This window comes from Porites lutea, chromosome 11 (assembly GCF_958299795.1).
Source record: "Porites lutea chromosome 11, jaPorLute2.1, whole genome shotgun sequence".
NCBI lineage: Eukaryota > Metazoa > Cnidaria > Anthozoa > Scleractinia > Poritidae > Porites > Porites lutea.
This window is the reverse complement of record NC_133211.1, coordinates 6939850-6966765: the sequence shown is the minus strand read 5'-3', so window position 1 is coordinate 6966765 and position 26916 is coordinate 6939850. Positions and strand designations below refer to the sequence as shown.

Below are 26916 nucleotides of genomic sequence, written 5' to 3'. Positions count from 1 at the left end.
GTCAACATCTAGGGGCTTTACATCCAAGGGTATAATGAGATCTTATATCCACAGGTCTTACATCCAGGGGTCTTTTATCCAGGTTCTTACATCCGGGGGTCTTATAGCCAAAGGTTTTACATCCAGGGGTATTACATCTAGAGGTCTTACATTGAAAAGTCTTACATCCAGCGGTTTAACATCCGGGGTTCTTACATCCAGTGGTCTTACATTCAGAGGTCTTATATCTAGGGGTCTTACATCCAGTGGTCTTGCATCCAGAGGTGTTACATCCACGACTTACCATGTTTATATTTTAAATATCGTCATGGTAAACGAAAACTTTTTACTTATTGCATCCACAAGGATTATCGCAACTATTTTCCCAACAAAAAGATATACAATTACAAAACGTTGAATTAAATTGGTATACTAAATCATGACGGACTTAGGCTACAAAAAGTAGTACAATGATGTATACCTGCTAAGGGGCCAACCATTTGACTTTGATGGGAAGGTGGGGGTATGGATGATTTCAGAAAACAATATCCTGCAGACTGATTTCGAGGGGAAAAACATTCTTGAAAGGAAATACCTGGCAAAAAAATTATTACACTGAAAAATTATCTTTCATGGCGTATAATGCTGGGAATAAATCCTACTCCGTTGTATAGCAGGAAAAAAATTCTATCACGATAGGTTTGGGGAAAAAATTCTTACACAAAAAAAATCACCCAGACCCCCGCCTAAAAGTGAAATTGTTGGTCCCAAAATAGTGGTCTTCTTTTCTTTTTTAACACCTATGGTACTCAGCGGGTTTGTCTACAAGTGATTACTTTTGTTGCGCAATCAGAAAGACCTTTAAATTCACGCGTCATAGCGCGAGCGTTTTCAGCACGCGCTGAACTGATGTCACAAATGATAAGGAGGACATAAAAAAAAGAAAAAGGGTAGTCTTTGCTTTTTTTCTAACAGAATGGCGGTAAATGTGACCGAGATTTTAAGGCGAACCCTGGGGTGTGAAAAATTTCCCGAAATGCTTCCTTATATGAAGCGCATTGAAGAAACAGAAGAGCGTTTCACAGCCGTAGGGCGCTTGGTTGAAAAGTACTCGGCAGGGCTCGATAAACTCTCACAGAAAGGAGAAAACCTTTGTTCGTCCTTAGGCGCTTGCAGCTCGCACTTACTCAGTGGTGACGAAGTGAAAAATCATTTATCAAACTACGCGATGCACTTGTCTGCAGTTCAGCAGCAGCGGACGGAGTTGAAAGATGTTCTTCGGGATAAAATTTCAGGTGATATCTTATCCTACGAAGGGAAGTGTCAAGAAATGAGGAAAAGTGTTAAGATTTGTGAAGATGCTTTACGGAAGAAGAATCACAGGCTTCATGAGCTAGCAAAGGCGAAAAATAAAGTTCCGTTAGATCCCCGAAGGATCAATGCTGCCAATATTAAGTTTGAGCAAAGCCGATATCAGGCACGCCGTTGTGAGGAAGATATCAAAGTGGAAATGCTGCATTTTGAGAGAAAAAAACTGGAAGATTTTAATCGTGTGTTGGCTGACTTCCTCCTCGCGGAGATGCGCTTCCATGCACAAGCTCTTCAAGAGTACACCGCTGCTTTCAGATGCCTGCCGTTACTCTCTGCGGGAAGTAATGATACTGGTGATGATCATGATGACGGTGACTCTTCTTGCATAAAATCTCGTGAGAGGAAAATTGCATTTCACAGTTCTGATGAAGTATTCCCAGTAAAATCGCAGAAATCTGGCAGAGGAAAACAATCCGATTCAAGTGATTCGCCTCTCTCTATAGGAGATCTTTACTGAGTAAATACAAGGTGTGTGATTTACTGATCAAACTTTATACTAAGAGCCTCGTATTCAACACACTAACGACAAGCTAGTAAAAATGTTGGACTGAATTATTAATCCGTGATTATGTAGATCTTCATACTTAAAGGCACTTGGATAACTCCTACTTTTATCCATATAAAACTTACAAGTGACTTATGGCATTACATGCTGGGGCAGTGCTTGTAAGACTAGGTTAAAAAAGATTAAACCTTATCAGGATAAATGTGTTTTGTAGCATGTTATTTCATAACAGGGATAAAACTATGCCATACTTCAATCTTTTACAAATTCTTATACTTGAAACATCAACAAATTCAAAGTACCCCTATTTACAAAGTGACAAATGTCGCACTCAGCAAACATCCTGGTTTCGGGTTATATTCTCTGGAACCCTTATCCTAGCCTCTGAAATCCATAGCTTTAACACCATATTTGTCACCAACCTCACCTTTCATAGACCTGCAAGGATAAGTAATAATTTTGGAGTTGCCACTTGATACCTTCAAGGCTATGGCATCAGTCATTATCATTAAGTATTCAAAAGCATCTTCAATTTACATGTTTCGTGGTTAAAAACCCTGCCGGTGATTCTGAACCTTCTCCCCACAATATCGTTCAGAAACTCCATTCCAAGAGTTTAGCTACGGTGTGCAGTGTTCGTAAGAAGATTAAGTGACAGGGTACCAGTTTGTCATCCAAAATGGTATCTAAAAGGGTAAGCAGTTGAACCATGGGGTAAAGCCTCCCTGTATAAAACTTTGTTGATTACCTCCGTACCAGGAAATGACTTTTCTAAATATTTCTTAAAAAAACTGTTACTGAATGAACAGTAAAAAAAAATTGTGTATTTTTGGTATGCTATGAACCTCAATACCCTCACATTAGAACAATTATGTTCAAAACTGGTAAAGTTCTCTAAGACGTACAGGCTAGCTCTTTTTAGGAGGGATAAGGACGTCATTATTTGCAAGAGAACGTTATCTTTTTAAATATTTGATATTTAAAAGAACTGAATGCATTTTTAGGTAAAATAATTCGGTAATATTGTTTTTTTTAATTTTTCCTTATAACACCTGCAGCCTTCTAAAGCGAGAAAGGTCTGACACAACTGCGAAAGAACAGAGCTCCTGATCAGCTTCTTTGAAACATTTAAAAGAAGAAGTATGGTTATGGAATTCTTTCCAAGCGACTCAAACATTATGTTCACTATCTATTATGCTAAACAGTAAAGAAAAATTAGGGGACGTCTCAAATGTCCATTGTAGCATCCAGTTACCCAGTTTATCTACAAATCCGAGTTCAGCCATTTATATTTATTATTAGAGTAACTTAGTTTTCATCAAGTTATAAGGCAAAACCTGACTTACATAATTAAAACATTTGAGTGCAAAGCGAATTAACATCTGTTTATTTACCAAAAGAGTTCAGAACATGAAAAACGCTCTGCTCCCTTTGATCACAGTCTAACAGTTACTACGTTCATGAAGGAGATATATAAGTGATGTTGAACAAAATGGTAAACGCTTTACTCAAATCTGTTTGAAATTCTTTTCAACATTTTCAAAATTCATTTTTATCAATTCAATGACCAGCCTTTTTAACAGATGTACGATGCATTCTAGTAAAGCCGGATATATGCTTAACGTTGGAAGAAATGTTCCAAACCGAATCTCTGAAGGATTTGTTAAACATATACAGAGAACAGCATCAATAACAGTAATAATAAACCGAAGTCGTGAAGAGGACTCAAACCTATTAACAAAAATTTTAGACCGGTGAGCAACTTGCAGGTTACATCAAAGATTACGGAAAAGTCTGTGGCTATCCAATTACAAGATCATATGACAGCCAACAACTTATTTCCTGTCCTCCAAAGCGCATATCGGCAGAATCACAGCACTGAGATGGCGTAATTAAAAGTTAAAAACGATCTTCTGCTAAATATGGACAAAGGTCACGTCACATTGCTTGTTATGTTAGATCTCAGCGCTGCGTTTGATACCGTAGATCACGGTATTCTGCTGCACAGGCTGCAGTCCAAGCTCGGCCTTCGGGATAAGGCTTTATTATGGTTTAAATCTTATTTGGCGGGAGGAACGCAGCAGGTCTCAGTTAACGGATCGCTCTCTGATAAATTTAATCTGACTTGTGGGGTCCCACAAGGTTCTTGTTTGGGCCCCCTCTTATTTACCATCTACGCGAGTTCGCTGTTTGACATCTTGAAATTTCATCTGCCATGCGTTCACACCTATGCGGACGATACGCAGCTATATATATCGTTTAATCCCGTTGATAAGACCAGCGAGGCTGATGCTGTGATTGCGATTGAGAACTGTATTCGTGACGTTCGCGCATGGATGAGAGATGATAAGTTAATGCTAAATGACGATAAAACTGAGTTCTTGATCATTGGCACGGAACGACAGTTATCAAAGGTGTCCGTTGACAAGATCAAGATCGGCCAAGCTGAGGTATCGCCTGCCTCTTCAGTGCGCAATTTGAGCACCTGGTTCGATCCTCATCTGGACATGTCGACTCATGTGTCTAAGACTTGTGCTAGCGCTAGCGCTATTTGTACAATATCCGGCACATTAGGAAGTATTTGTCTCGCGAGTCCACCGAGAGGTTTGTTCACGCGTTCATCACAAGCAGGCTTGACTACTGTAATGGTTTATTGTACGGCGCTCCTGAGTATCAAATTAAGAAACTTCAAAGAGTCATGAATGCCAGTGCTCGATTGGTTTACTGCGCACCTAAGTATTGTCATGTTACTCCTTTGCTAAGAGAACTCCACTGGCTACCAGTGCGCTTGCGCGTAGATTTTAAGATTCTCCTTGTTACATTTAAGATTCTTCACGGTGTTGCGCCTAGCTATCTTAAGGATCTTGTCTCTGTCTTACCGGACTCACGTTACCAACTACGCCGTAACAATAATGGTATATTGTTAGAAAGGCCTCGGCTAAGAACGAAGAAGACTTTGGGAGATCGCGCGTTATCGATGGCTGCCCCCTTTTTATGGAACAGTCTTCCTCTGCCAATAAGACAGGAAACATCAATCGACTCTTTTAAACGCTCTGTTAAAACATATCTATTTAAGAAGGCTTTTAGTTAGATCATTTATTTATTTATTTATTTATTTTTAAATATTGTAATTTTACCGGGTAATTTTACTGGTTTTTAATTTTGTTATTAATAATATTGTAATGCGCTTTTGAGTATTTTTATAGAAAAAGCGCAATATAAGTATTAAATATTATTATATTATTAGATACGAAAAAGCTTCAAGATCAAGAACAGTACCGTTTTTCTCCTTTTCGTATAGCATTAGCACTTGCTAATGATAATCCACTTTTCCTGAATACCAGGAACATTCCTTGATACGTTGATAATGTTTCAACGCCAGGAGTACCTAGTATATAATTTCTCCTAGCTTAAAATAACATTGCTTACTGTAGTGAAAAGGTTGAAATGTGGAGGCCTTATGCGTAACGGAGGGTCCGTCACTACCATAGGAGAAATGTACACAGAATATTGAAGAGAAATAGTATGCTTGAAGTGTAAAAATCCCAAAATTTGTCCGTGACTTGCAAACGTGCAGAAAAAAAGACGCAACGTTCTTTACAGTAAAGGCATACGATCAACTTCCCGATTTTCTTGCAGCAATGATAGAACAATATCGATCGTTGTTAGTTGGGCGTGGCCTTTTGGACGTGAAATGGTACACTAATCTAAAAGGCTGTTCATTGTGTTTCCAAGACCTCGATCTCCTTTAAAACAAAAGCAAACCGTCCGCACTTTCCATAGGTAGAAATCCCTGCCGCGGTTGCATCTGTTTTTCGCCTGAGGTTAGCTCTAGCTTTTTCTTGACCGTCCTGATTTCCTGTCCAGAAATGATCCTCGCCACACAAACTAATGGCCTCTCTGAACTGATCAACTAGAACAGAAAATAAGGTTCTTTTCAATACGTTTTTATTTTCCTTATACGCTTCCGAGATATGGTTTTGTTGTTTATGAGTGAAAATCAAATGTACCAAAAATTAAATCGTAGCTTTTCAGTTGCACCAAATCCTATAGTTCAATACAGAAATAAAATCATCCTGTTTGCAAGATATCATTTTGCATCACAGTTATATCATTCGCAAAGTATTATAAACACAGCGTAAACTGCAAACAACTGGTGATGTAGCTACCATAACTGCACCTTTCTTATATATACCGCGCTAGGAGAAGGATTCAGTTACCATACAGGTCTCCAACGTAGTTATTTTGCCAAATTTCGTCTTGGTTAGGATCAAATTCATGAATTCCAGGATTCGTAAGAGTTGGAGGGGCCCTGTAGAGGAAGAAAACTCAGTTACTCAAAGAGGGGACTCTGGAGGAGGGGAGATAGATATCGGCAAAAAGACACGGCCTTCCGTTGACGTATATGTATGTAGTATGAGGCTGCCTATTTCAGGTTTATCTGTAGTACCATAAACGAGCTCCTTGGTGCTTTTGGTCTGTATGTTGTTATTGTGACGTTGAACTACGAAAATGTGATATGTGTAAGAATGTGGTTACAAGTATAATTAGCAAAGGAGTGTGGGTGGGGGAGCGAGGAAAAGGAGAACTATCGTCTCTTCAACCTCCGCCCCCCGGAACTTGCACAAAGGTCAAAGAACGGTTTTCTTCTGATACAGGCGACTCTCTAAACGGACACCTCTATAAGCTGAACATCTGTGAAAGTGACACGTAGAGTTGGTCCCTGCCTTTCTTTACTCTCTTTATTGACTCTCGATAAGACAGACATCTCTCTAAGACGGACACTTAGTATCGGTCCCTAAGGTGTCCGTCTTAAAAAAGGAGTTTACTGTATTGATCTGCTAGACCCCGCTAGGATATCACACATATCACTCGAATCTTCAATTACTCGCTTTTCATGACTTAACAAAAGTAACAGCAAAGAACAGGTTTGGTTTGTCTGGTTGATTGCCTATCATTTGTCATTCAGGATCAACAGACACCCTGGTGGTCATATTAAAGGCGCGGTGACCGGTCGAACTGAAAGGGTGCTCGTATTAACGAGGTTGTAGAACAAGAAGAAATCCAGACCTTCGTTTGGGCCATAAATATACGGTCACAACAACTTACTCTTATTCCCGTGTGTTGACTTATTGGCCATTGTGAGGTTGCGGGGGAGGCTAGGTCGATGCTTTGTTGAATTGCACCACGGGACCATTTTTGAACTGATTAGACTGCCGACTAATTTTTACCCAGAATCCTGTGCAACCTCGCAATATCCGATTAAAGACCCCATCCAGTCCCATCATGTATTTCGATGCAGCACCGACCCAGTCTCTCGCGCAACCAAAAATGGCCAATTGTGGGGTTTCACTGTATTGCTGAAGGATATTAGCAAAAAAATGAACTCTTACCAAGAAGGGACGCTTCCAAAGAGAGCGTAGCAGCGCTGGGTTTTTTTAAAACCCTGCTTGTATTTAATTCGTCTCCAGTTCCCTGGTACCATGATGAACACGGCATCAACTGGGGCAGTGTTTTCATCCGAGCACTCTGTTACCGTGGTGATTGATATTTGCACTTCAAGACTGACCACATTACCATTTTCGTCCTTCTGCTCAGCTTTTTCTACCTCAACATTGCTTGTCTTGTTTATTACAAGTTCATCAAAGTTTTGTATCTTTCGCCAAGCTGTAAACAAAACGTTGAAATGCTTATTATCAATAATGTTTAGTCTTATATAATTTGAGCCCACTCCCTCAAAAATCAAGTCAGCCAAACTTAATTGATTGACATGCTTGGTTCGTCTCACAGCTATATAAAAAAAAAGGAAACAGGATGATTTTTGATTAAGTCTGTCGCAACTCAGTAACGTTCTTGAAACGTTTTAATATTCCTGCTCTAATGAAATGGAAAATACAAGTAACTTAAGATTTTTGTAACATCGGTCTTCAAACAAATGCTTCATTTCCCACCACCTACCCAAACTAGTCCAGGCATTATTGATGAAATATCTCGTAAACCACCGCAACCAAGTTTTGGGGAGATGGTGTTATAACTGACGATTATTTTTAAGCCCCTATGAGTGACCACAACGGCCCGGGGGTGGAGGGGGGGGGAGTATTCCCATATAAAAGTGACGGGGATGCTCGTCGAAAAATTTACATTAAAGCACTAAGGGAGACCAATGTGGGTGTGGCTCAAGCTTAAACTGACCCCTAAGGGAGATTTTTGTGTGGTCAGTGTCAGGGCATTTTTTTGTAACTTTCTTTATGCACAGTACTAAGCGATACCTGAATGGGCAAATATAGTAACATTCCATCCCAAACACCCCAAGTGAGACCAAAATCTGCAATCTACACCCCAAGGCGAGACGACGAGCACCCCCGTCACTTACACCCCCCCCCCCCCCGGGCAATTCGGACACAGTGGTCTGATCTCTATTTTTCTTGTATTTGCTACGCCATTCAAAGTGTACAAGAAAGTCCTATTGACCTGACATGGCATTAAACGTACTGTAACTCAAACTTTTTATGCAACAAATTTCCTTCAAACATCTAAGTAGATGCGACCTGAAACCTTCTCCTTGACGATACACGTGTAGATCGACTCTCGAAAGCGAACACCTTCCCTAAGTGAACCCACCACATCATGGCTTTCTGGGACATCTCTACAAGAGGTTCGACATTTTTTCTGGCCCAGTTCAAAGCTGTATTTTTTTTTTTTGCTAGACATACCTCTTCCAAAGAAGGCCGAGGTGATGGTGACGAGGTGGACATCTCCAAACCTCTTACTGGGATAACCCAGCCTGTTCCAGGCGACTCTAGGTCGCTCATCTCGGCCTGTACCTCGGTACCATTTACCAACGTGGTCTTCTTGTAACTCCCAGTCCCAGATATTAACGTCTGCTAATCGTCCTTCGAACGAATATCCCTCCATAAATTTCCAGTTTACATTTTCATGTAATTTCTGTCCGAGAAACAGTGCTGTAAGCTTGACATTTTTAAATGAAGACAGTACGTTCGTGCTGGTCACCTTGTTACTGTAATTTGCGTTTATTATTGCTTCCACTGTAGTTTCGTTGTTATTTTTCTTGACGATAATGCACAGAAAAACCCAATCATCTTTAGGTGACGTGAAAAAGAAATTTGGATCTCCAATCCTTAAAAAACGAATCAGAATTCTGTGTCGATATTAGATATGTTGCCTCTTAGCGACATAAAAACTGAAAAAAGAGTTACAGTGGAACCCCGTTAATGCGACCACCGTTGGGCCATAAAATCCTGGTCGTAATAACGAGGTGGTCACATTAACGGCGCCTTCAAAATAATAAAATGACTCAATGGTTTTTACGTTTGGTTTGAAAGAATATGGCCGTAATAACGAGGTGGTCTTATAAACGGGGTGGTCGTAAGGCGGGGTTCCACTGTAGTAAATTAAATTAAATCTTAATATTCGTGCTGATTTTTTCAAAGGTTCGTCCGTTCAAATAAGTCCCAGACTCTGTCAAAACTAAGATGACAACTCTTGAGATAAGAAAGTTGAAGAAAGTCTGTAACGCATATAGGAAAACTAAATTATGCCTCTGAAAAGTCTGAAAAACAGGCCAAAACTTTTGAATTACCATTTCAGCAATGCTATTTTTAGAAAAAAAGCCAGTGCTTATCGCCAGATTTTGACAAAAACCGCACAAGCGGTAATTGTTCCGAACTGAGAGGGGCGGTGTCGCAAGACGGAGAACTAAGGGGGGGGGGGGGGGGGGAGGGGAAGGTGTAATAATACCTATAGGACCTAAAGGAAAGCAAGTTGGTTGAGGTTTTATTTTTACACCTAAAAGTAAACCATTAAAAAACAGACTAAGATTAATAATAGCTGTAGTAATTTTAATGCTGATACAGAGTTTGTCATAGAATACTTCCTGATTCTTTTCTTTCTCTGCTCTCTTTAATTTATTCATTTGAAACACAACCCTAAATGATAGTTACAAACCTTAAAATATTGCTTTTCAGTCCGAATGACCCTAAGTGAAAGTAAAATCTGCAATAAATTCTGACACACTTAAGCGCGACCGCGAGGAAGAGTATCCCCATCTCGCTTCAAGAGGAATCCCCACCGAACTCACTTACCATTGGGTATCCCACGATAAGTAGAAGCCACGATTTCCGTCAATGAGTGCTGTGAGGCTGTTTTTATTCCCATTTTGCTCTGTCCTTAAGCTCCAAACTGCCATCTGCTGCCTTGTACCTATGTCCGGCGTGTGCACCCAGCTACACACAGTCAACTTGTCTACCCAGACATGCGACAAAAACTGTCTAGCATAGTTTCTAATGTTTGCACTACGGTACACAAGTTCAAAATCATGGTCACTTGGGGCCGTGGGTGTAACAGAACTTGCTAAAACGCAGAAAAAAAAAAAAAAGAAAACAAATCACCATCCTCCGGCTCTGGGGAGTGCTAGTTAAACAAAAGGAAGGGGTAAGGCAGGATTGCAAAAAAACCTCGGATTGTTTCAAAATGACACAAGATCAAATGTAAAACACAGTTATTGATAAAATTAGATGATTGTGGTCTACTTTAGAGATAGCCACTACCTACTAGTTTAAGGTAAATAAACAAATTAACAGGAAGTCATATGTCGTCAAGAGATTCTCTCTTGATGTCGTATAAAAATATTCTTTGGAAATTGCTGATGTCTATTAAGTGGCAAACTCTTCGTAAGGTCAATCGAGTTTTCAATTCTGCAGTTTTGCAAATGTCTTTACCAATAGTGAAAATAACATCTCTCTGAGATTGACAGCTAGCGCGTTCCTAAGAGAGTAATCAGTGTGTTTGAAAACCTAGATCTTGCTTTGCGAATAGTAATATCGAGGAATAAGGCCTGTTACTTACACTTTAGATTCTCGCATCCATCCCCTGTAAAGCTTTCAGTACAGGTGCAACTGAAGGTATTGACGCTCTCAATACATGTGCCACCGTTCTGACACGGACTGGAGTCACATGGTCCTGATGTCGGTGAGATCTGTGGTGGTGCTCGGACTATTGGGGGCACAGTTGGCTATAAGGGAACGAAATAAGCGTTGTAACGTTATTCAACAACATTTACCCGGATCCGGAAGTGTTTTCCTGGGATCCGAGATTTGACCAAACTACAGGGCGGAATTCGGGAAACGTTAACGGCCACGGGATTTGACTGCTACCCGGGAAACGGGATTCGCGAAAATTTGGGCACGGGACGCGGCGGTAGCCGGTGTACAGAGTTCGGGATGCGGGATTCTGGTGAATAAGGATCGGGAATGCGGGATCAGGAGCCCCCTTTCCAGTCGTCCCCTAATTTACTTGCCAAAGGAAAAAAATTGGAATAGCTTCTTCCCGAAAATACAGTAGAAATTCGACTCTAAGAGTTTGAGCGTATTTTCTCTAATTGGCGGCCTGTATGTTTCAGTCCAAGCGCGTTATTTTGTGCTTAACTCACCATGACGCTATCAACGGGGCCAAAATCTGCTTCCTCGCTCTTTTGAGTGTGATAGACAACATCGTAATGTATATAGTCATCATTGGTTATTAATCCGACTTCTCTTCGGCTGTTTGTGTTCAAAAAGCAGTTATCACGATTGCTCCTTCTCTTGTAATCGATCGTTCTGCATCCTGAGGTCTTGACGCAGCGCATCACACAGTCGAAAGCGGATTTTTCCTCGACCTCCTCAAAAGCCTCGGTATCAAGAAATGATCCTGAAGAAACGATATCACCCACTAATACGTTAGCAAAAGCATTCACTGACAAGTCTACGCCCGTTATATTCGACCAAAAAAAAAACAACAAAACAAAACAAAACAAAACATAAAAAAAAAAAATTCTGATTGGCATAAGTCCCCAGATTGGACCAAATTTGGAAGATGTTTGCCGATATCAATTCAATTGACGTCAGTGGAACTGATATTTACAGGAAAAGGGACACACAACGCGGAGGCTCAGCTATTTTGACAATGCAGTTCAAATCATTGACATGCACCAACAAAACATGTCTTATTTGATTAAATTGTGTTTCACAAATGTGAAAAACGTACGTTAACTTTTGCTTTTAATCTTGCTAAATTTGAAGTCAACAAAAATCAGTAGGTGCATACCTTTATGAAGAAAATTTTATTTGCTTTACTGAGCTTTGGTTTGAATGCATGATGATTATGAATATCTAGCGGTTAGGTGGTATGCCGATAGGAAAACTCAGAGATTATATACCTCCGGAATAACGATAAAATACTGATGTGGATTCTGATCTGATACCAATGGCTTTTGGCGATGTAGGCTCGATTACCAGCCGCTGTTTGGGAAATGAGCTCGCGCGTCGGGAGGACCGAGAGAGCGGCGGAAATCGAGCCTAACGGCGATGGAATACCGATGAAAGCCGAATTTAACTTACCCATTTCTGAAATAAAGATCGGAACAAGATTCTGATTGGCCAATGACAGCGCAATGAACTGTGGGAAGAATGCGATCAAGAATTTTCCACCCAGCCTTCCCATTTTCACAGTCTGAAAACGAAAACAAAGCATGTGTTTGTGGTATTTCAACTAAATTCTTCTTACTGTTAATGGATATAAAATAGTCACTAGCTAGCAACTATTAGTACCAGTTTGGACAATTTCATACAGATCATCACTTTATTTGGCTAAACAAGTCTCGAGTTGGTGTCTCTGCTTCACAGAAATGCAGCAAAGGTTTATTTTAGTGTTGATTTAATTTTTCAGACTTAAAGAGACGTCGCATAAAATAAATGAAAACTTCAATATCAATACGATTAAACGAGAATTTGCCTGAATTGATCAAAATACGCATAAACCTACATTTTCTTTTCTTTTTGTGAGGGCTTGAGGGTACAGGCATTTACCAATTTGCACCAAAAACGCATTTGCCAATTCAACCTCACTGTTAAAGTTTTTCAAGAAAGTTTGGAAAAAAATGAAAAAAAGTTGTAGTTAAGTTCTTCGTACCTTTAACAAGATCCTCGCTTTATTGATTTTTAACCTTCAGGCTTGGATTTTAACCATCGCTGTTTTTATTTCACTAGCAGTTCATGGACTTAATGCAACCAACAACTGATGACTTACGGGTGTATCATTTATTACTTAACAGAGGAAGCGATAACAATATTTTATAAACAAAGTAGAGCGAAAAAGAGTTCCAGAGAAATCGATGTTGGAACAAATCCTACAGTTGTACAGCTGTGAAAAGATGTTCTTTTCTCATGGGACTTTGATTTAGCTTTGTTAAACGTGTGCTTGTTATAATTACGTAGCTAAATTAAATTTAAAAAAATGTATATTCTTCGACTGTAAAAGGACACCTTTCCTTCAAATTAATCTCGATTACCGTTAAAACCGAAATATAATGGAAAAAAATACACCTTCCAAGAATCCTTGAGGAGATTACTAACACGGAAGCAATTACTATTCTGGAACTTCACTGATTTTATTTTGAAAATTCATTAATAATTTATAGTAAGGTCTGGGACCCGTTTCTCGAAAGTCCCATTAAGCTTTTCAGGTCCTAAATCAAATATTCAAAGTTTAAAGAATTAAAAGCGCGGGTACCAGCTAACAAACCAGTCCATTTTGTTATCTGATAGTTCTATCAATGTCTTTGCAAAACTATTGAAACATTTAACTTGAATGTAAACAACAACTGCTTTCTGAGCCTGATTGATAATTATCAAGACTTTCGAGAAGTGGGCCCCTGGGCTGCACGTCTAATCTCAAATGAGTCGAACCCAATGCTAATGAACAATTCTATTGTTCTTAGTCACTAACATTAGGTTCGTCACATGTAAAGTTCGATGTTTGACCCTGGGCTTACAATCACTTATTTTGAATTTATATTTTAAACAACCAGAGTTTTAATAGTTAAAACAAGGAATGCATATTAGACTGAAATGACCAATAGGACAGTTGCGTGATGACGTCATTTACATACAACCACCAGAATCCGCACGTCAGTGTGATGCTTTCAAGTGGAAATTACAGCTATTGTCGTTAAACCTCAGTGGAATTGAGAAATTTAAATAAGAAAGAAAAAGCGAGGTGAATTCTGGTATTGACAGTCAAATAGCCTGAGAGCAAGCTCTCCTGGGGGTACGGGGGTGGGGGAGGGAAGAGGGAATGGAGAGGCTAGAGTAGTGAAATGATAGGATACTACTAAAACGAAGAACAGGGAACGAGGAAGGGGAACTAGAAAATGAAAAGTAGGAACAAAATGGAGAATGGGTAATGAAGGTACTAACAAGGATATATTCACATTTTTCATTTTCCCGATCCCCGTGCTAGTTCCCCGTTTTATTAACGTCCTAAAATGAAGTCACCGTGAAAATGGCGTGTTCTAATATGAAAACAATTGTCTTATTTTCAGATTGTCATGTACATTACCCTGACTTTACTCAAAACGTTTTCGTTTCGTTATATTATGTAACCACATGTTTAATTCATTTAAATTCATATCCGATAAACACCGCTTAAGTGACGGTGACTTTCCTCGTGCTTCGCTTTCCAAGCGAAGTCTAAGTCAGAAGCGTGCTTACGTCAGCATTCATGACAGGGTCCGTGGTTTCGCCGGGTAGGGAACGCGAACGGTACGATGTCTCTTCCGCTCTTGGTTTAAAGTGAATTAGGAAGTTATTGCTTGATAAGAGGTTATAGCGATTTATTTTAATCATGCCCACATGATTACTTCAGCTAAGGTTAACAATCTTGCATCAAGTTTTATTGACCTGCTGATAAAATGATATACAAGTAAAGCTGAAAGTCGGCAACAATTTCAGAGTTTACAGCTGTTTCTTTCTTTATTGTAAATTCGGATCCAGAATGCTTTTGACTCAGTAATTTCTGGAGTATTTCTTGCGTCTTCAGATCGCCTAATGACATTTTGAACGCAAACACAAAGTCTGTTTAAGTGCACCAAGCGAAAAGAGTATTTGCAAAAAACAGTGGAATCGTTCCATTATTTAGCCTTTTATGGAGCTAATTATTCATCAACAACTTCCAGCTGACGAGGTCCATAGAGAAGAACATAAGCGCAATGCCAGTCACCTGAAAGAAGAAAAAAATAAAGAGGTCAGCATAAAAAGGTATATTTAGGCCTACAGTTCAGTAAGCTACAATTTGGATGAAACTTGGATCACATGACTAAGAGTGCCTCTTGATTACTGCCAAAACAATAAAAACAACGGCGCTGCAGAGCTCCTTTACCGTACACAATCCTTTGTTTTTGGTTTATAATTTGAGACTGAGAGACGTAAGACTTCACGGAACGTTCCTGTAGGTCGATTAGTTCGAAATGATTGGAATGCTACTGCACTTTGCTTCTTCAATTCATTAATGATTCATTAGGAAAATCAAGAAAATTTGTAAATCAGAAGAAAAGCTCCTTATTTTTACTTCCTAAATTTCTCTTTTCAAAATCATTCTTCTTGAGACGTGAGATCAAATATTCGACACAGTATTTCATCACAACATCAAAAACTTCTCGACGTTTGTCAAACATAGTCCGCTTCGCATCGTGTTTTTGACTTTCTTCTCACTATTTGATTTTATAATGAAACACTGTGTCTCGTAAATAACTCACTTTCCTTAAATGTCAAATGATCTGCTAAACGTAAAATCTCAAAGGACTGTGCAACAGGCAGCCCCAAAAAACTGACAGTTAAAGAAAACGCAATTTTGCCACTCAACATCGACCATTTCGTTTCTTTCTAGAATGGTATTTCATGGGAGAGGGGGGAACTACCTTAAGAAAATAGTGAGCTTGAGCAAAGACGTTTTTAAGCGACGTACGTCAACCGCAAGTGGATTTTTTTTCATTCATGGGCGGTGGTTTTGCTCAAATTTTCGGTAAGTCGTCTCCATAACAGTAAAGAAACTTAGTAAAACAAATTTTGTAGCGCCAAGGTATTTTAAAATGAAAAATACCTCACTTCCGGTTGACGTGTGTCGCTCAAAAACGACTTTGCTTAAGCTGCGTATAGACGGAGATGCTCGTCGGGGTGCTTAGGGATAATAAATTGCAAATTCTTGTTTCACTTAAGGTGTTAAGGACGGAAAGCCAATTTGTTTGCCCGGGGAGATTATCGCTTTGGGTTGTACGTAAACAAATACCTAAATTACAACATCAAATGCCGTCTTACTGTGTTGGAGCCCGAGTATGATCTCTTTCAGGGACCGGTCATTATTTATCGCCTGGGAGGAGGGGGATCGGAGGATTTAGGGCTAAACACGGTGAAATGTAGCCCATCCCCCCTTTGAATGTTACTTTACTGAAGTGATACCCCCAATAACTATTGATAACTTTCGTGATTCCCCCCCGCCATGTCTTCATTGTCCAAGGAAATTGGAGTGCTTCCCCCTCTGAATCCTTGCGAAGTTTTCAGTGTTCCCCCCTTTTGAGCTCTCAGTTACGACTGATCCCCCCTTTAGTTCTCCTAAAAATCAAGTGATCACCCCTAAAGTCCTCCGACCTCCCTAGGCGATAAATAATGACCGGTCCCTTAGGGGTCACATAAAAGCCTGTACCACGCCCAGATTGGTCCCCTTAAGAGGTTTTATTCTATTTTTCGAGGAGCGTCATCGTCATTTTGATACGATAGTCCTCTCCCCCCCAGACAAACACTTACCACCACCAGAGAGCTTAAGGATATCTTCCGACGCGACGTTTGACATTTTATCATCATCACATTTTACCCAATTATCTGTGAAACATAAACAAGCATAATCAGGCAGATCCTTTTCCTGTAGAATCGGAAAACCGTGAGTACTAGACATATTATATACTACTGGAATGTTAGTGTCTTTCAAGGTGAAACTCCGAACCGCAAGCAACCCAGTTGGAAATTATCCACCATATTATCCTATCTTAATACGAAGATCATATAAAATCTTGATCAAGATTCCTGCAAGATCTTCGAAAGCGTCTTGTAGGAACCTACCTTTAAAAATCTTGAAGCATATTGGTCACGATTCATAGAAGATCTTGTAGAATTTGGGTCAAGATTCTTACAAGATCTTGTAGGATTTTGGTCACGATTCCTACAAGATCCTGTAGGATTTTGGCCAAGATTCCTGCAAGATCTTGTAGGATATTGGTCAAGATTATCACAAGATCTTGTAGGATGTTGGTCAAGATTCTTAAAAGATCTGGTAGGACGTTGGTCAAGATTCTTACAAGTTCTTGAAGGATGTTGGCCAAGATTCTTACAAGATCTTGTAGGATGTTGGTCAAAATTCTTACAAGATCTTGTAGGATGTTGGTCAAGATTCTTACAAGATCTGGTAGGATGTTGGTCAAAATTCTTACAAGATCTTGTAGGATGTTGGTCAAGATTCTTACAAGATCTTGTAGGATGTTGGTCAAGAATCTTGCAAAAATAATGTTCCTGGATTAAAATTCAAGGACTTTCAAGGATTAAATCAACGAAAGAAAACTTAAAGGATTTTCAAGGCCTTGAAAAAGGACTCTATTAATATTCAAGGTTTTCAAGACGCTTGGGAACCCTAAGGAAAATTAACATTGCCCAGGGTTCCACAGTTTATTGTACCTCCTTTCCTTCGTATCCAAGCTAAGTAATGCCCAGAAGATGAGGATCTTCCCTGATGAGTAAGCACTGCTGTGAGTTCATAGTATCCACTATTGTTTGAGCCAACATCTACAGAGAGAACACTCAATCAATCATAACAAAACTGCATAAGAGTAGTCTAATGGTCTCTAAAGCCTAGGTATGTACAAGAGTTAATACGCTGAGGAACTTCGCAGTAAATGTTAATTAGGCCTGGTTTAAATGTCGTATTTTGCAAGTGCCAATTTAATGTAAATGAGCCAGAACAATAGATTTTCCTTACTAGCATTAAATTTGGCACATGTAAAATACGACGTTTGAACTGGGCCTAAGGTCCTGCTCTCATGTTTTACATAAAGCAAGCTGATAAAGAAATCTGATCACGCCTTTGACTGGATTTTACTTGTTTGAACGGTCAGTTAAATCCATTTTTGTTTCATCTTAACATAGTTCTGGTGGTAGTAGTTGTAAAAATGATGGTAACAATGTTGATGGTGATGACAATGATGGAGATAATGATGACAGTGATGATGGTAAGTATGATGAGTACCTGATGATATAACTTATTAAAAAAAACAACACATTACCATCTGGAAAAGAAAATGGCTCCAGCCTTGTCTTCTTGTCAACATCCATCGGTTCTTTACCTCCCTCTTTTTTACGATTCTGAGACAAAGAAAATAATTAAAACAGCTTAAAGATTATACTGATAGGGAAATAAAACTAGCGACTGATCAATACGTTGTACAATGGTTTGACTAATTGAATGACTCCCCCCCTCCTCTCCTCCCCAAAGCCCCACACGGGTGTGATAACTGACTGAAGCATTGTAGACCTCCCCACATGATAGTAAAGGTACAGAAAAATGGGCAACAAAAAACATGCAACTTGTTTTCCAACATTGCTGAGTAGATGAGCCAGGTCAATTATTTAGGTTTCTGGGAAACTGCCCACCTCCCCCTCCACTAAGCTAACATTAACACTAACTTCTTACTTAGGGCAAAATGATGGCTTAGGGGAGGGGTAGGTAGGCAGTTTCCCAGAAACCTAAATTGATCCGACGAGCCTATAACTGAGGGGTGGGGGCTTACAATATGCTGCTAAATGAATCCCTTCTAAGATCAAAATTTCTGCCTGTTCTCTTTTCTTACCGCTGCTTCTTCCACTTTCTTGTCCTCAACTTCTTTAAACTTCGCTCTAACTGGCATGAGTTTCTGTTGTAGCTCTTCAGAGCACAGATCAAATACATCCAGGTTCAATGGAAACTTCACATCCTAATGGCATAAACACAGTACAACTGATCTTAACACTTCTATATATCTTAGACAGTCAAGACATATTTTTGGTGAAACCCATATTAGGTGGCTCAACCATGAATGGTGAGCTGACTTGCTAAAATGTGTGACACCTTAATATCACAAGTTTCTTTTACACAGAGTATTTTACATGCAGAGATACAAATAATGAGAATGAGTGGTGTGTTTAAAAATTTTAAACCAGTTTGCAAATTTCACACCAGTTTGAAAAATTTAAACCAAAGAAAAAATTTGAACTACAACATATATATGAAAACTCAAGTTACCTTAAGTATTTTGGCATTTATTGCATCTTTCTCCTTGAAATAGAACCTGACAAACTGGACTGTCAAGTAAGCGGGTAGGCGGCTCAACTTTGACTAGAAAAAAAAAACATTGTAGTTCAATGAAAGTTTAGTAAGTTGTTATGGTAACTAACTGTTACCATTAACTGTTTTACAAGCACTAATTATTTCGTTCGGATGTCCTTAACGAAACTCTCTTAGTGAGCACATGTAAGAGAGAGAACAACTGTTTCAATTGCACCTTTGGAAATTTCAGGTGTGCAGATATATCCCCCATTTCAGATGCTCTAAAGGTTCGTGTTGTTATTTTTGGTGGATAAGGTAACATTACACTCAAAAATTTAGACCAGCTTACCCCACCATCAAACGACATAAATTTGCCAACAGTATGTACGCTATTTTGTCAATTAAATTCTCCTTGGTATCTATTTCAAAGCTGAACTGGCGACCCATCATCTGTTTGAAGTTCCAATCTATTCTAGCCTAACATTTATTCCAAAAGATTTACTACTTGATGTTAGTTAAGCTGTTTATCTCGCCTTATCTAATTCAGAAAATATGGCAAGTGCATAGATCCAATCTATTTTGTTTAATGTTTTAGAAACTGTTGCCAATAATACTTGATTTTACAAACAAGCTCTTTTTTGATAACGCCTTGGAATCTGCATTTGAACTGCCCTTCCACTTTGTTTGCAGATTTACACTCGCAAAAAAAGAAAAAAAACGTACCTTCTTTGTGTACACTGCATCTCGTCCAAGCGTTGATGAGTGTTTTTCAATGTTTTCTTCAAGGCGCTTAAAGAGAAGAACAGAAACAACTTTTATGAATGCATCTTGTAGTCATTAAAGTCCAAGAAAGGTTCATAAATTCTGGATGATTTGACACCTAGAATAAAGATTAGTGGTAAGGGTATACTTACACTAACTAAACCAGTGTGCATGTATTTCACATCTGAAAAGATGAAAAAGATAAACAAAAAACAAAATTTTTTACTTAAACGCTTACCCATAACGAACAATGATAGATACTGATCTAAAACACAGTGCTTGCTGATTCCACAACATACCTTGTGAAATGAAACAACTTAGTTGAAAGAGAGTTTCCTTGGACTTTGTTTCTGGTTCATCAGGTGCCTCAGCACACTTCATACTGAAGCTATGTTAAAGTTAAATAACTAAATAATATCCCTGTAAATATATATAAATAACGATTTAGTTCAAAGGTAGAACATCTTCATAGTGGTTGCTCACCTATGTTATCGTTATACGGACTTTACTTCTGGTGAAGTCCAAACAGTGCCAAAATCCATTTATGCAAATCCATTTCAAAACATAATTTAGTGAAAATTTGAGCTGCTGGTAGCTTGCTGTTCAGTTCACTAAATGAAGGTGCCTTCAACAACAATTTTCACCTCTGAGTCTATCACCTCTGAGTCTATCTATCTATTATTTCAGGTAGTCATCTGTCAAACTCTTGTTGCAATAAGTTTTGAATACAGATATTTCGAGAAAGGTTGTTGGAAAAAGTGCACGCAACAATCCCGATAGGTATTGTGGGTAGTTTTGAGTTAACTGTTCTTCAAAAAAATTTGAAAGAATAGCAAGATAGGCCATGGACATATGTTTGCGAGTGCTAAAGGAAAGCAACAAAAGTAGGTTCGACAGCTACAGTCGCCAGGAACAGTGTACTGATCATATCCCATATTGCATTCGGGATTGTCGCATGCACATTTTTTTCCGACAACCTCGAAATAACTGTATATGTGAATGACAAAGGATACACAGACTCTGATTCAATTCCTGTAAGCAAAGAAAAACAAGAAAAGATTGCAATCATAATGTATGAGCACCATGTGGATGTGTTGATATGATTAGCACTATTTTGGTAAGTAAGACAATTCCCACATTCTACGAGGCTTAGGACAACAAAATAGAGTGACTTGTATGACCCCTGGGAATACTCCCTATAATGGCTGATCCAGGGAGGATCCACCCAGAAAGCATCCCCTTTCAGGCATCAGTTAAATCAAAGGGTAGAGAGTTCACGATCTTAAGTGTACAAAATGGTTGGAAAATCTATCATCAGACATGTCTTATGGCTATATCATTTCAACTTACAAGAAAATGTTAAGAAGCCTTTCTGTTTTAGCCATTATCTGTTCTTATCAAGTAGGTTTGTTAAAGGGGTACCTGCATTCCTCAGTGGAAGGCATATAAAAATGGTATATAAAAGGGTAATTAAGAGGTTGGACCTTAAGGCAAAGCCTCCCCATAAGTCCCCCACCCCTCTAAATTAACCCCCTAAATAATGAAAACCTTGTTATAAGAATAATTTTCTTCATCCCAGTTGAATTAACATGGGATAACGGATTGATATAATGTACCCCTGTTATATAAAAAAATAATTCTTCCAAACTTAAAGGTAGCTTCTTTGTTGAAGGCCTGAAAGGATGAAACATGCCACTTACCAAAATACTGATCAATGAATCCTTTTGCAGCAGTAGCAGCAGCAGCTTCAGCTTGTTCACCACTTTCTGTGGATTTTATGCCAGGTAACCTTTGCTGCAGCATTCGAACAACCTGTGTCCAACATTCATTGGCATCCTACATGATACAAACAAAAATCAGTAGCACAATTCTGCGCATTTGCTTCTTTAAATAACAAGTTAAAAAAACGTGGGAAAGTCAAGTTGTTTAATGGGGTGACAGAAAGAGTTGGGAAGAGTGTGATATCAACAAAAATTTTTAACATGTTAAGGTAGTGATAATGATGATGATGACAATGATGATGATGATTTTTTTAATCTGAGGGGAGTGGGGTTATCCATGTACTGTGAAATGAAGTGAGATTTACCGGTATAAAGGAAAATTATGGAGGAACATTTGCTTCCAAGCTCTGGGATGACTGCTGATAAGTGCATTATTGTTGTTGAAAACTATTGCCAGAAAAATATGTTGATGTCATATGTGAAATATATTACATGCTGTTGTTCATTATTGTAAGAAAATATGGTCATTGGCAACTGTCAGTCCCTTTTCTTCATTTAATTGTCAAGTTTTTTACAAAATCCATAGAAGAAGATGACTAGCAGATACCAAACATAGAAATAGAATCTACAGGTCTTACAGAAAGTTCCAAAAACAGATCACGAGTTTTTTTCACCTCTCAGGGACGATTCACGAGGATTTAGCACTGAGGTACAAGATGAATCTTTATAAGGCAAGTTGTGTACTGCGCACCAAGGTGGGTCATTGTTGTTGTTTACCTGTTGTGCATATATTCCTTGTTCTGTTTTCTCTGCAAAGTGTGGGAAAACATTGTGCAGAATCTAGAAAGAGATTGTATTTTGTTGGGTTTAAGACTTCATTTTAGCATTTTTACAGATAAGTTAAAAAAAAAACTAGTTAAAAAAGACAATGTTTTAGTGTCATTGTGATGGCATTGTCAAGGTAACCAAGTTGAAGGTAATTGGAAGAATTTATTACAACTGGGATCAGAGGACCTTTTCATATAAAAAATAACCAGCTCCACCATTGAAAGGTCCTTATACATGTATGGTGTACATGATGTAGGTAAAATCCTTTTTCAGGTTTAACTAAAAGTCAGCCTAGTTTGACTCACAATTTCCTAATTTCCCTACTACAGTGGTGTGTTCATTTTATTATTAGAGATATTAAGAGTAGTGTTAAGGTAACTTGTAATTAATTTTTCATCTCAGCTAATTTTTGTTTTTATTTTGTTTTTGGGTATGGTAATGTATGCTAATGAAATTAAAACAAAGGAAAAATAAAAATTACCTGAGATAAAAAATTAACTGTACAACATTTACACCAAATTGCAAAATGTGAATTTGTAACATGTAAACAAGTTTTCTGTTTACTGTTTATCACTTCCACTAAAAAACAAGTAGACTTTTCACGACCATTTTATCCATAAGAATTATTATTCTGGACAGTTTTTATCTGATTATTTTCCATTCTGAGAAATTCTCAACTTGAATCTGACGTCTGCCATAAACCTGACTCTTAATCTCTCCATAACAACCAAAATGAAATATTGGAATTGAATCGCCTTTTAATACCATAAGAGATAAACAAACCTAGGAAAATGTTAAGGGACAATACACCAAACGAAATTGAAATGAATTTTGTGAATGTTTTAGCTTAACATTGTTATTCTGTGCACCACCAAAAGAATTTGTATCTGTCAAACCTGTAAAAAAACAATAGGAGGTAAAGTCTCTGGAGCTTTATCCATGATTTTGTAAAGATCTCTCAGTGCTGTTGTTATTAAGTGTGCTGAATCTGCTGACATTCCAACGGCCTTGTATCTATTAAATAAAAGTTAAACAAAAGGTTGACATGTACAAGGTTTATGCATCACATTACATAATTTGTGTTAGGTATGGGTAGGGCAATTGATCTAAAATAGTTTAATAAATAAATAATTGTAATCCTCAACTCTGAGGTGATCACAAAGAAAACTAATAATAATATTAGAATTAAATAGCCATAGCAAAAATAGCAACACAAAAAAGACATGTTCTTGTCTCACCCTTTGTAAATACACTAATAATAATGATAGAAATTTAATGATGGTGATGTTGACAACAATGACGATGATGGTGATGGTTTTTATTTCAGCATCCCCCAAAGTGACTCCAAGTGAGTTTAAAAAATAATTGTTTAAAAAATAATTATAGGTACAAAAAACATGCAAATACAAAACAGGAGAAATAAAGAGGTAAAAAAGTAAGACAAATTGAAACCAAAGATAACGTTACAGGTATTTTGGCCCCCAGATCATAAGTTTGAAAATTATACACTGTATCATCTTAATCACTACCTTCATCAAATGAACAGTCTAGCAATGTTATGGTAAAACTTCTTACTTTGTGAGTGCATCCTTTAGTTCTGGTACATTCCGCAGACACTGCACTGTGGCATTCATGTAACAGGTGTTTCCCAGGTTATTGAGCCCAGTTGGCATGTCATACTAGAAAGTATCCATCAAAGTAATACAATTATAATAAATATACAAGAAAATATTTACTGGGTAAGAACTTCTTAAAGAGTTAAACTATGATCTAATTTCCACTAGCGCAGAATATATTGTACAAGGTCTGATTTTTGTATGATATACATGTACATAGAGAATGCTGGTGCATACTACATTTATCACTTAACTAGCTCCTAAAAATTCAAAAGTTCCTTCCTCTGTCATTTAGCTTGTCCATTCCTTCAGCTTTTGCCACCACAATTTATTGCAGGTGTATTTGAAAAATTAAGACATTCTTTTTGGACAAGAGTATTACCCCTTTAAATGCCAATAGTGAGCAATACCAATTTTCCCCTAACAATTTCCATACATTGTCAAGAGATAAAGTTATGCAGATTTAATAAAATGATCACCAAAGACAAAATGCTTTGATTTTTTATCAACCTCTTTCAACTTATTCTTAAAGGAAATGTATGGAGATCAGTGTGGAGAATTTGTATGTGGATGGGTTATAGGCCAAATGAACAGAAGCGGTACCTGGTATAAAAGCCCTAAATGATATTCTCTTGAAATTTTAGTTGTCATCAATGTTCACAGAGCTTTGATTTGTCAATTTAAATAAAAAATGCAAATGTCAAAGTCTCTGGGACATCCAAAATGTTTTCACTGTTCATTTGGATGGTATTTGATGTTTGACAGCTAATATGATGTTAACTATTAAAAACCGTGTTAAGTGGACACCCTGTATAAGCATTCTCTAGTCCCCAAAGGCATCCACTCGATGCAGGTTTCTTTATAATAGGACTGACAAGAAAATTGATGTTAGCTGCTCTTGAGACTTAAGGTGATGTTACACAGGACGATTCGCAAAGCCGATTTTCAACGCAACACAGCGTTGAAACATTGTTGCGACATTGTTTTGAATGGTTACAACATTGTTCCAGCATTGTAATACTGTGTTGCGCTAAAAATCGTTGTTGCAAATCGTCCCATTTAACATCACCTTTAAAGGATTACACAACACTCACAGCAGATGCTAACTGAGCTTCTGTCATGTCCTCAACAAACACTGTTTTCTCAGCAGGTGCTTGCGGCAATTCACCAACAGATCCCATCATAAGCAGTGTGATACCCTGAAAAAGTAAAAAATAAAAATTTTCCTCAAAACATTGAAGTCACATATTCATAGTTTCAATAAAATCAATGCACTTACATTCTTTATCTTGAAATTTCCCCAGTCATTATCCTGGATTTTAAAATAATATAAAATACATGAATGAATTAATCAAAATCAATTTCAACTTCTAGGCTGTTTATCATTTAAGGTCTTTTGATATGGTATAAAATTATCATAATTAAGGCACTTTCCAAAAGTCAGAACTGGCCAGCTGGATCATGGCCTGACCAAACATTTTGGCAATAAAATAGGCTTTTTCCAAGAGGTTTCGCTGAATAACCATCTCCTTTGTGCATAATATTTAGGATTTGACTGATCTGGATTGTTAGTTTTGCTTAAAAATTAAATTCTCATTACGATGGGATTGGGCTGGCCAGTCAGTTCTGAGAAATGGAAAGCGCCTTTAGACAGACAGGTAGACAGACAGGGGACAGCTAACTTATCAGATACCCCTCCTTCGAGGGAAAATGATTATGTGAGCAACATCAATGGTCGGACCTAGATCCTACAAGATCGTGTAAAGGAGAAACTATTCTTGCGAACGGAAAGAACCGATCCTGGGGGAGTAGAATGTAAATGGACCACGTTCCACATACGCTTACTCAAACAAAATCAGTGTCACGTGTTTGAACTTGAAGAAATCAGTGAGAAATGGACACGAGTGTTGTGTCATAACATGAATCACAAAACCCACAACTTTAAAAGCTTTACAGTAAATGATTTCTCAACGTACCTTTAAAACCGATCCTTTAAGCATGACTTTTTGTCTCTCCGGATTAACTCCCGACAGAGCAAAAAGTTGAGCTTTGAAAACTTCAGGAGGATCATCTGTGTTTAACTCGACATTCTCAAATTTTTCTTTTCCCCACTTTATAGACACTGTTTCAGAAAAACAAAAGTAAATACAGGTTAACTGTAAAATTGGCACAGAAGAGGACATAACGTCGTCGATCTACCTGTAAATACTGGCATTTTGTATAAAATTTTCTTTACTGCAAGAATTCACTTCAAAGTTTTCTTGCCTTCCTTCTTTGAGCAATTTTGTGTAAAATATTTGACGTAACTATTAAAGGGACTAGTGCTTCCGCTGACCAACTAGAGCTTAATTTTTCTCGGTTGACATCTTTGTCTTGTCTGCGTGACTGAAAAAGCACAGATCACAGTGCTGTCATTGCCATGGCAGTTCCTTTAGTTTGTCGGGCGATTGGCGGGAAACGTTCATATGATTTGCCAGGGAAAGGAAAACAATCAAATGGCACGAATCTATCAGCTTGCAACAAGAAGTTAAGTCCAAATCTGGAGCAGAAATCCCAGCTAAACGAACCTTTGATACACTGTCACAATGAGGAACGTTCTAGCTCTGCAAGTGTCGCAGGTAATGAGATTATTTCGCAGTCACACTGCAATGTGAACGTGAATGAGTTCAGCTCAGATGTGTCAGATTGTAATGCGGAAAAAGCAAAAACCGGAACCAGTGAAGACAATGAAGGATCTGCTGCGGGAATTCAAGCGAGCGAGGAGCTCATCGTATAGCAAGAGAAAATGACTGAAGAACTCTTCAAACCGGGCCATGTAACGCGCGTGGACAATGTAGAGAATCAAAATGTTGGTCATGCAAAAACGTTTGGAAATGATCAGCTCGTGAATTTGCTGAATCAAGCTTCAGATGAAGAGATCCAAGCCGTTGTTGATAAATGCTGGAAAGAGATTGAA

At 38.3% G+C, this 26916-nt stretch overlaps 4 protein-coding genes across 5 annotated transcripts in view; 2 read left to right on the top strand and 2 right to left on the bottom strand.

The window, feature by feature from the left end:
* The first annotated feature begins 924 nt into the window (after positions 1 to 924).
* LOC140952842 (CBY1-interacting BAR domain-containing protein 2-like) lies at positions 925 to 2051 on the top strand. Its single transcript, XM_073402294.1, has one exon. It carries the CDS (start codon positions 956 to 958, stop codon positions 1805 to 1807), a length of 852 nt encoding a protein of 283 aa, XP_073258395.1. The 5' UTR covers positions 925 to 955; the 3' UTR covers positions 1808 to 2051.
* A 3368-nt stretch (positions 2052 to 5419) lies between these two features.
* On the bottom strand, positions 5420 to 12357 carry LOC140952512 (uncharacterized). Its single transcript, XM_073401934.1, has 8 exons — positions 12250 to 12357; positions 11304 to 11560; positions 10721 to 10886; positions 9958 to 10225; positions 8569 to 8993; positions 7249 to 7522; positions 6076 to 6167; positions 5420 to 5768 (listed from the first exon to the last, which is right to left on the bottom strand). Exons 1-8 carry the CDS (start codon positions 12350 to 12352, stop codon positions 5575 to 5577), a joined length of 1779 nt encoding a protein of 592 aa, XP_073258035.1. The 5' UTR covers positions 12353 to 12357; the 3' UTR covers positions 5420 to 5574.
* Positions 12358 to 14521: 2164 nt separating this feature from the next.
* LOC140951625 (ubiquitin carboxyl-terminal hydrolase 14-like) lies at positions 14522 to 26250 on the bottom strand. Of its 2 annotated transcripts, XM_073400918.1 has the most exons (18): positions 26160 to 26250; positions 25937 to 26082; positions 25240 to 25272; positions 25055 to 25159; positions 23920 to 24023; positions 23241 to 23358; positions 22294 to 22356; positions 21496 to 21631; positions 20809 to 20827; positions 20095 to 20177; positions 19948 to 19979; positions 19757 to 19822; positions 19010 to 19102; positions 18579 to 18701; positions 18015 to 18093; positions 17410 to 17517; positions 16489 to 16563; positions 14530 to 14908 (listed from the first exon to the last, which is right to left on the bottom strand). In XM_073400918.1, the coding sequence occupies exons 1-18, from the start codon at positions 26173 to 26175 to the stop codon at positions 14844 to 14846; spliced, it is 1464 nt and encodes a 487-aa protein (XP_073257019.1). In that variant the 5' UTR covers positions 26176 to 26250; the 3' UTR covers positions 14530 to 14843. The 2 variants fall into 2 exon arrangements, with proteins under 2 accessions (XP_073257020.1, XP_073257019.1); XM_073400919.1 differs by lacking the exon at positions 16489 to 16563 and having other exon boundaries at positions 14522 to 14908.
* Positions 26251 to 26558: 308 nt separating this feature from the next.
* Positions 26559 to 26916, top strand: part of LOC140952158 (telomerase protein component 1-like) — a 24696-nt gene continuing 24338 nt past the window's right edge. The window contains exon 1 of the mRNA XM_073401583.1: positions 26559 to 26916. This exon is cut by the window's right edge and continues 135 nt beyond it. Within this exon, the coding sequence (XP_073257684.1) occupies positions 26746 to 26916 (171 nt within the window). The 5' untranslated portion in view covers positions 26559 to 26745.

Coding starts and splice junctions, on each gene's coding strand:
- LOC140952512 (XM_073401934.1), bottom strand. CDS start 12,352: ATGGGAAGGCTGGGTGGAAAATTCTTGATCGCATTCTTCCCACAGTTC. Junction 6,168..7,248: donor TTTGGAAGCGTCCCTTCTTG/GTAAGAGTTCAT, acceptor CTTCCTCTACAG/GGCCCCTCCAACTCTTACGA. Junction 5,769..6,075: donor CTACGTTGGAGACCTGTATG/GTAACTGAATCC, acceptor TTTCTGTTCTAG/TTGATCAGTTCAGAGAGGCC.
- LOC140951625 (XM_073400918.1), bottom strand. Junction 19,823..19,947: donor TGCACACTGGTTTAGTTAGT/GTAAGTATACCC, acceptor CTTCTCTTTAAG/CGCCTTGAAGAAAACATTGA. Junction 14,909..16,488: donor CCTTAAGCTCTCTGGTGGTG/GTAAGTGTTTGT, acceptor TTCTTCTTTCAG/GTGACTGGCATTGCGCTTAT.
- LOC140952842 (XM_073402294.1), top strand. CDS start 956: ATGGCGGTAAATGTGACCGAGATTTTAAGGCGAACCCTGGGGTGTGAA.